At 38.5% G+C, this 10,010-nt stretch overlaps 1 protein-coding gene across 1 annotated transcript in view; it reads left to right on the plus strand.

The window, feature by feature from the left end:
- GFM1 (G elongation factor mitochondrial 1) overlaps positions 1-9,182 on the plus strand; it is a 42,435-nt gene extending 33,253 nt beyond the window's left edge. Inside the window, exons 14-18 of the mRNA XM_042455976.1 lie at positions 2,332-2,494; positions 3,871-4,015; positions 4,622-4,782; positions 6,670-6,723; positions 8,795-9,182. Coding sequence (XP_042311910.1) covers positions 2,332-2,494; positions 3,871-4,015; positions 4,622-4,782; positions 6,670-6,723; positions 8,795-8,926 — 655 coding nt within the window. The 3' untranslated portion in view covers positions 8,927-9,182. The remainder of the gene's footprint in view (positions 1-2,331; positions 2,495-3,870; positions 4,016-4,621; positions 4,783-6,669; positions 6,724-8,794) is intronic.
- The last annotated feature ends 828 nt before the right edge of the window (positions 9,183-10,010 follow it).

Below are 10,010 nucleotides of genomic sequence, written 5' to 3' on the forward strand. Positions count from 1 at the left end.
AATTAAGTGGGGGACCCCTTTCAATATTTGTGTTGTGTCCTCAAGCAGCCCATTGCCTCAAAATGTTGCTGTTTGTTTCCCCTCTGAGAAACATATGCAGCCTGAGCTCTGGGTGCGAGTCTTGTCTACTGCTGCTCCTAGAAAATAAGAACTTTAGAAGGTTCCATCCTATCCCGCTATTTGAAGCAAGGACAGGCTGCCAAGTTGGTGCATTTCTCAAAGGGTGACAGTAAATATGATGCCACTCAAATGAGCTTCTTAGTCATGCTCAAAATGGAGGACATTTTGGAATTTCTCCCGGACAAAAGGTTGAAATGTAGGACTTGTCCTGGAAAAGGAAGGTCATCTTGGTTGGAGCAGCCTCCGCTGAAAGCATACTCAGCCGGGATGGTAGCCAAGGCCTGCCTTGACCCTTTGGCAAAGTTAGGGAGCGCCATCCATCCCAGTCCAGTATAAATTATTGGGAATAAACTCCATCTGAAGTCAAGGATAAAGCCTCAGACTTCTAAAGCTACTCACTTTCTAAACAAGAGATTCCCACCAAACTCGAACTCATTAGTCCAACATAATTTAAAACTAAGGAGAGCCAGGTTCCTATCCTCACCAGGTGACATTCCTTGGAGGACCTCAGAGGGGTCAGATTTGCAAATTTAGGCTGCCTCACAGGATTATTGTGAGAGAGGAGAATCCTGTAAGCTGCTCAGTGTTTTAGGGCGGATAGTTAGAAAGGATAAAAACATAACTAATAATCTGGGTGCAAGCTTTTCTTGAATAAGATCATTCTTAACAGCTATGTAATGCCTTCGAGATCAGCAATTGTAGTTTTTGGAAACAAAGGATATCCGTTCCATAGTGTTCTGTGCAACTGTGGAAGTAAGGGAAAGTTTTTGAAAACTGAAGATTGTGAAGAGAGTGGCAAGTGAGCAGAAGTAAAGAATCCAACTTGTAAAGATGCTCTCTGGCAATGATGTGTTTGTGAACAGATTGTTGTGTTGCTTTCACCTAGCATTTAAGCTCTATCTGTTTATTATTTGTCTAGGTCTGTGATTATAAAGAACTGATAGGCCAACCAGTCCAGTTCCCTTCTTAAGTGCAGGACAGCTATAGTACAACTATAATGGAAATTACTTGTACATTAAAGTTAAGCACGCAGGTTGAATCTCTCTTATCCAAAATGCTTGGGACCATTTTGGATTTTGGAATACCTGTATCTGCATATATCTACTCAAAATGAGATATCTTGGAGATGGGATCAAAGTCTAAACACAATATTTATATTTTATATACACTTTATACATGTAACCTGAAGGCTATTTTATCCAATATTTTTAATAGTTTTGTGCATAAAACAAAGGCCTGTTACAGACAGCCAAAATAAAGCTGCTTCGAGTCACAGTGGAGGCATGGTGTTTCAATGATGCATGCGTCCTAAGAGTTCCAGAAGTCGCACCAAGCCACACCCACCTAAGGACGGAGCGTGGCTTGGGTGTGGCTTCTGGACTCTTAGGACACATGCATCATTGAAACACCATGCCTCCACTGTGACTCGAAGCAGCTTTATTTTGGCTGTTTGTAACAGGCCATAGTTTGTTCACACTGAACCATCAGAAATCAAAGGTGTCACTATCTCAGCCATGAAAAAAGTTTTGGTTTTTGGAATACTTTGGAATTCCAGATAAGGGAGACTCAACCTGCACTTCTACATTTTTATCTGTAGTTCAGTTTTTTAAATTACTGTTACATATAATGCACTATTTCTCCCACACCTGGACAAGCCTTGTCGTCTTTAAATACCAGTAATTGACTGTGGGTTTAGTTTTTTTAAAAAATCACATTGAATTATTAATGTTTCAGTTTTTCTTCTCCACATTCTATGGTTTGTGTGTATTTTTTGGAAAATGTGTTGGGGAGAAGAATAATTTCTACTTCTCCCCCTACAAAGTATTTTAACGTATGGACCGCTTCAATTCAGTTTGAAAGCTGTGTTCACTGATTAATGCCCTTGAATGCAATTCTAATTTAGTTTTTGTACAAAGTAGCAGAAAAGTTTTATCAATTTTTTGTGGGAAGATCCTGAGAGCAAATTTTCTGTTAAGCAAAGGAAATGTGGCTCGTTGTGATGTTGCTGGACTGCTTCTCCGATAGTCCTTCATCATTGTGCTAGTTGGGGCTATTTGGAGCTGCAGCTTAGCAACTTCTGGCAAGTGACACATTCACCACCCCTTTTATATAGTAAAGGGTTTTTTCATGTATAAAACTAGTATTATCAACCTCTCTTTACATAAAGTGAATGGGCAGTACATTCCTTACCTTTTTAAATGTCTTCTGCAGGTTTGATTTCACTCATAAAAGGCAGTCTGGTGGAGCAGGCCAATACGGTAAAGTGACTGGATTTCTAGAGCCCTTGGAGCCAGAAAGCTACACCAAACTAGAATTTGAGGACCGAACAGTTGGAACAAATATCCCAAAACAGTTTGTACCAGCTATTGAAAAGGTGATTTCCCATCATTCACACCATGTTTTGTGCATTATGAAACTAAGCATTATTCCACTGTCTCTATATTTTAAGATAATACAATTGGAGCAAGACACTAAGCTTGAAATCCTCAGGAGCAGCATGTCAGTTAGGAAGCCATATTAAAATTGGTTACTGTCGGTGGACATAAAATGCTAAAAACAAAAACAAAAAACTGGCAACATTTCATTTTCATCCAATAATACAAGTGGACACATCACATGTTAGATATATGGCTGATATTCAAAGGGCTGCACAGTTTTCCCTATGCATGTATAGGTTTTGCTGATTTCCTGTTGTAGCATCCATGCCCACTCACTCAAAGTCATAGCTTCTATTGTACAGTGTTCATTGCGGCAGTCACTGGAAGTGGAATACATTTGCACAGGGGAGAGTGTGCCTTTTCAATCCCACTTCTATAAAATGTATATGAGGTGTTGTAAGGTTCTGTTGATGAAGGCATAGCATAGAATTTTTCATTTATTCTGCAACTTGACTGATGTGCAACAAAATGTCCAAGTTACAGCAGTCTAACACAAGCTTGTTCTAATGTAACATTGATTCCCTTTTGCAACTCAGCCTGTAAATTAGAACAAACATAATTTGAGGATAGAAAGCATTCAACTTAAGCTTTTGATTGAAATGAAGAGTAATACTGTAAGGATGCTCCTGGGATCCTCTCCAAACTAGTACCATAGTTCACGATGTGGTGGCTCAGTAGTTAAGAAGCTGACTCTATTGATTGCAAAATTGGCAGGTTGGCACTTCGAGGCCCAAGCACTGCATGATGGGGTGAGCTCCCATCACTAGTCCCAGCTTCTGACAACCTACCAGTTAGAAAGCATGCAAATGCAAATAGATAAATAGGCACTAGTTCGGTGGGAAGGTAAACAGCGTTCTGTGCAGTCATGCTGGCCACATGACTCACAGAGTAGTCTTTGACAACTCTTCGGCTTAATAACGGAGGTGAGCAGATGAGCACCACCCACTACAGTCAGATACAACTTGACAACCTTGTCAAAGGGGAATACCTTTACCTTACCTTTATGTTGTTAATTGCCACCCATACACCCCCAGTATGTTGATGTCAGTTCAAATTTTGTTGCAAATGTACCTTGGGGCTTTAGAAATGTGGCATTTAAAATGTTGCATTTCCTCTATGATAGCATAACAATATATTACTCTCTCAAGGAGTTATTTTTGAGTTTCAAATTAGGCAGGATCTTTTATATCCCATAATATTTTGGCCACAAATTACTATTTTGCTTCATAATTTTTTCCTACACATTTTAATGGCATTCTAGAGGTCTACCACTTTGAACTGAAGTAACTAATGCACAGATCATTCTTTATAGGGGTATCGTGATGCATGTGAGAAAGGCCCTTTGACAGGCCACAAGATTTCAGGGGTACGGTTTGTCTTAGAGGATGGTGCTAGTCACATGGTGGACTCTAATGAAATCTCTTTCATCCGAGCTGCTGAAGGAGCTCTGAAGCAAGGTAATACTTCAAAGATGGGATATTTTAACCTCTTCCACAAAAACCTTCTGTCATTTCTTCACCTCTTTCTATGGTTATCCAGAATACATATGTTAAAACACAGTTCTGGCTGTGTAATCATAATCACTTCAATCTATTTAGTCAGTTTTGTCAGAAGCTTTAGAATTGTAAATTGTCATCAGCCTTGATGTTTTACGGATTTGCTGATAACTAAAGTCAGCATTTTGATAATCACTTAGCTTAAACAATGTTAAGAATTTTAAAAGATTCATTTGCTGCTCTGATTTATTGATTTCATTCAGTTTTTTCCAAACCTTTCCATTGTTACATGAGTGATTGTTTCCTTATGCAACAAGAATTCCATCTCCCCTCTTCTTTCATAGTCCACCCACTTCCTGTCCCTCAAATTTGTCCTGGCGGGGACACACATGTGCAGGATAAATCTTGTGCACTAGCAGTTTCCCTTACATGGGTGAAAGGTTCCTGTTGGATATTGTTCTTCTAACTGTACTGTATTTATTTTTAAAAAAATATATTTTTTTTTGCAAAAGTGATGTAAGGATAGGGATGTTCTAACATATTTTATTTGTTCTCTGAATAATGCAGCTATGGAAAATACAACGCTGTGTATTCTTGAGCCCATTATGTCTGTGGAAATTGTAGCACCCATAGAATTTCAAGGAGCAGTCATTTCAGGAGTGAATCGTCGTCATGGCATCATCACAGGGCAAGATGGAACTGATGGCTATTTCACTCTCTATGCTGATGTATGTGCTGCAGAACTTAATCAACTCTTTATTTCTTTACCAGTGAATGAAAAAGAACCTAACTCTGATTTTTTTTAAAGTGCATCTTAGTCTGTGTTTTATCTAAAATGTGAAAATTATACGTATTTAAAAAATAGATCTAGGTGATGAAGGAGCTGTGTATGACAAGAAGTTAATTGCTGCTGTAGAGTTTGCAGTGTTTAGGTCAATGTGCAAGTCCTTTTTATTTTGTGTACTCCGAGCCTGTTCATCATGTCCTGTTCCTCCGTGCCACTCTGTGGACAGGTAATATGACTCTGTAGGTTGTCCACATGGTGGAGCTGCAATCACAGCAGTTACTTCTGAGCTTAGTCCAATCAGGAGGCCAATTGTGGATCACACTTTATTGAAAGAAATGCATTTCTTTCTTTCTCACATTCTGACAGCAAGACAGCTATACAAAACGAGAGCCCTGGACAAGTGGATTCTGTGTATAGTTTCTAGAAAGCTCCTCACATGTACTGAGGTAGTTTCCAACCAAGCTATGCATTTCAGGCTTACGTTTTGGTTATTTTCATGCCAGGTGTCAGAATGGCCATCTATAGTTTTCTTCTGAGTAAGCAATGTACAGTATTGTCTCACAGATCCCATGTACTCTTCTGTTGCATATCTAACCTTCACTTTGTAGTTTAGCAGTTTCTGTCTGAATTACCTATTAATCATGACAAATATTATGTTGAAGCCTATAGCATCTTAAGACACAGCCAAAGCAAAGCCATGTTGGATTCTCCTTCACTTTAGACTCCCTTCTGTACAGCTCATGTTAAGGTTAGGCACTCTTGATCCATTCCAGATGTCTTGAACTATAACTCAGAATCAGTGGTTAGGAGTTATAGTAAGTGGGGTTGTAGTCCAGAATGTGGCAGCAAGTGACCTACCTCTGATTTAGGTGTGGAATTACATACGTGTACACCATAGAATGTTTCATTGTGAACAAGCATCATAAAACCAGTTTGATCTGAAGAACTGGTTATGGTTAATCTACTGCACAGGATCAGCTGAAATGATGTTGCTAATAACTGAAGTTTAGCTCTTCTGTACCACCAATAAAAATAGGTAGTGCAAAATTTCAGAAACTGTGGTTACATCTACACTAGAGAAATAATGCAGTTTGACCCCACTTTAAGTACTGTAGCTCCATCCTATAGCCCAACATCATTCTTTATAATGTTTATATAATTATTATTATTATTATTATTATTATTATTATTATTGTTGTTGTTGTTATTATTATTATTATTATTATTATATTCCGTGCACACTGGATCCAGCTTAGTGTTTATACCATTCTTATTCATTGTTGCACATCACAGGTGGAATGGGTTTTGTTGAAGTTGTAGCTCTCTGTCCCTGTTTGGGAAACCTTTCAGAAGAGATTTTTTGGGGAGGAACAGGGATGCTGCTGTGAGGCATCAGCAACCTTCCACCTGTTCAGATGCATCTTGGGATCCATGCTATGTCTTTTCAACCTAGCTATGTCTTTAGACAATGTATAAGGTTATGTTGAAAATATTCTGTTCTAGGCCTTGTTAGAGTCTGTATTAAGTACAGTTATGCTAGTTAATAAGATTTAACTTCCTTAATTCCTTCTTGATGCATAATCTGCAGGAGTCTTTTCCTGAACTCTGTAGCATTGTATAAATGCACACCATTTTTCTCCTTGCCAATGTTTTGAAGATTGCTCCTCTTTCCAAACATCTGAGAAACAGTTTGTTAGTATTTTATTGGTACTGATGAACTAAAAGATGATATTTAGACATAAAGACTTTCACTGTAGATTTTCCAAAAAGCTAAATAATTTTCTTTGCACTAAAATGTATATAAAATATGCTATCAATTTGTCATCAGGTTCCATTGAATGATATGTTTGGATATGCTACAGAACTGAGGTCATGCACAGAGGTAAGTGGTTAGACAATTTCTGAGCAAGTTGATTTTTTTATTTCCCTTGCAGAAATAATCAGGAATGTGTGTCTACTATAACCTATGCTCAACTGCCACATACTAATAATTTGTTTTATTTATATACCGCTATTCCAAAGATCATAGCGGTGAACAGCAAGTAAGCTAATTAGCAAGTAAGCTAATTTGCCCCCAACAGTCTGGGTACTCATTTTAGCGACCTCGGAAGGATGCAAGCCTGAGTCGAGCTTGGGCCCTTTTGCTGGTCTTGAACTCGCAACCTTGTGGTTTTGAGTGAATGGCTGCAGTACAGGCATTTAACCACTGCGCCACATACTAATGCTGATTTTGTATTGGTAGTGATACAGCCTCTTGAAACGGTTGCCTGAGTTTAAAGTCACAGAGCAACAAGGCAATTGTAATATGTTTCTAGCTGTTATAGAGCTAGCATAGTGCAGTGATTTGGATGTTGGACTAAGACTCTACTTTTAAGCTGCAGCTCCCATACACTCCATCCAATTTATATGATAGTCATCGTTTATGTGAGACACCATAATTATGGTATAATTAAATTACACCATAGATTATATATGACACTATACTACTTGCAGAAAATATCAGAGATATGGTAAGTTTATTTTATTTTATTTATTTCCTTCCCTTCTCCCAGGACTGAGACTCAGGGCAGCTTACAACATTAAAAATAATACAATTAAAAAGATACAAAAATAATACATTAAAATAATATTAAGCTACTGCAATAAAATAAAAAACGTTAAAATGTCTAAAATACATTAAAACAGTATAGGATTCGAGGGCGTTCTTTAAAAGTTTTCTGTTTTGAATGCCTGTTTGAAAAGGAAGGTTTTTGCCTGTCAGCGGAAGGCCATCAAGAGAGGGGCCATTCTGGTTTCCCTGGGGCAGCTACAGAAAGGCCCTCTCTCCTGTCCCCACCAAGCGTGCTTGTGATGGTGGTGGGATGGAGAGAAGAGCCTCCCCTGAGGATCTCAGCGATTATTGAAGAAGGTCAAGGCAGAAAGTGCAAAGAAGGTTTACAGCTGAACACTAGGAAAACATAAAAAAAGACAACAGATGATCTACATATTTTTGAAGTAAATGATGAAGAGATTGAAATAGCTCAAAATTTTCCATACTTGGGCTCAGTCATCAATCAGAGTAGAGAGTGCAGTCAAGAGGTCAGAAGAAGTCTAGGACTTGGGCAGCTATGAAGGAATTAGACAAGATTCTGAAGTGTAAAGATAGACCATTAAATACCAAAGTTAGGATTTCCATGCCATCGTATTTTCCATTTCTGTGTATGGGTATGAAAATTGGACAGTGAAGAAAGCTGATAGGGAAAAAATAAACTCATTTGAGATATGGTGCTAGAGAAGAGTTCATGGATTGCTAAAAAGAGCAGATCAGACCGAAACTCTCCCTAGTAGCAAAGATGACTGAACAGAGGTTATTGTATTTTGGTCATATGAGAAGAAAGGACTCACTAGAAAAGACTATAATGTTTGGTAAAGTGGAGGGCAATAGGAAAATAGGAAGACTGTGTTCCAGATGGATAGACTCAGTAAGAGAAGCCATGGCCTTGAGTCTGCCAGAGCTCAGCAGGGCAGTTGAGGACAGGGTGACTTGGAGATCTCATACGTAGGGTTGCCATGGATTGAAGTTGACTCGAAGGCAGTTAGCAACTACAACAAATGGGAATTATAGTCTGAAACAGTTTCCCATCTCTGATATAGAGAAATGAGGGGAAGAGATGCATATATGAAATTGTAGAAAAATTATACTTTGAAATTCTTACACTTGAAATAGCCAGATTTTGGATTGCATGGACAGGAAGAACAAAAGTTGTTCATATGTGTATTAATAATCCTTTTTTTTTAAATTGTAAGCTCTAATGCCATGTCCTTTTCAGCTGTAGACACTAGTTCAGGACTACATTTTCTACTGTGTTTATCTCCCATAGTATATTACATAAAAATGCACCGTTAAATTTTTTTAATGAGTAATCTAATAGGCATTAATTTAAGTTGTCCTAATGTGGAGATTCTCTCTTTAGGGCAAAGGTGAATACACAATGGAATACAGTAGATACCATCCCTGTTTACCCAGTGTACAGGAAGAATTGATTAACCGACACCTAGAAGCAACAGGACAACTCCCTGGAAAGAAGGGCAAAGCCAAGAGCTGATCCTTCTCCCTGTGAGCAGATTGTAAGGACCTGCTGACAAGCTTCTTCTACTGCAAAGTTCTATTGATTTAATAACTCAAGCAAAATCCAGAACAGGTGGCTGAATTTCATCCTGGATCAATACTTTGACTTAATTCCTAAGTCACTATGAGACTGTTGTTGAAACTGTTACAGATTCCATTAATTAATCATTGTCTTAATTTAATAAAATATTTCACTTTGTTTTATGGACTGGGTATTAAAATTATGCTGATTATATGTGTTCTTTTTTACTTCTGTTCTCCCTGAAATTCCTTCCATATTGCTTCTTTCTCTTCCCCGAGGCCTGCCCCTGTTGTACTAGAAGAATCAGGTAGGAAGTGGAGTGGAAGCCTCTTCCCTGAGAAGAGCAAGTTAGAGAGCAGTTGCCAATCAGAGTAAACATCACTGAGTTAAATGGAGAAATACCATGACCTTGTACAGCATCTGAACACTACAAAGTTTTAGTGTAGGTCCATTGTTGTTGTGTGCCTTCAAATCCAACTTTGGTGATCCTAGGATGAAACCTATATTGTGGTTTGTTTATTCAGAAGGGATTGCCATTGCCTTCCTCTGTGGCTGAGAAAATGTGAGTTGCTCACCATCGGCGGGTTTCTATGGCTGATCAGGAATTTGAACCCCGGCCTCCCAGAGTCTGCATCTCACTATTTCTCAGTGTGGGTATTTACAGCTTAAATTTGTAACAGTACACTGCTGGTGCTGTTGGATTTGAAGAGTTTTCTTTTCGTCCTGAGGCTTCCCTTCCTTCATGCAGGAAAGGGAGTTTTTAAACCACACAGTACATAACTCCCAGCTGTCTTCTCAAGGATGCATACTCTAAATACCCAAATTCCAGATGTCTATAACTAATAGATGATTTTCATCTTAGTAAGATGTGGCCTCGCCAACAGTGGAATGTCCTGAGGGGTGAATTTCTATACCTTAGTGTACTTAAAATATATCCCATGATTAAAGTTGCCCTTTCCCAAAGAATAAGGAAAACACTTTCAATGCAGGGACTAATTGGATTTATATTCCCGTATTTTCCTAATGAATGCTTGCTCAT

This window comes from Sceloporus undulatus, chromosome 3, assembly GCF_019175285.1.
Source record: "Sceloporus undulatus isolate JIND9_A2432 ecotype Alabama chromosome 3, SceUnd_v1.1, whole genome shotgun sequence".
Classification (NCBI taxonomy): Eukaryota; Metazoa; Chordata; class Lepidosauria; order Squamata; family Phrynosomatidae; genus Sceloporus; species Sceloporus undulatus.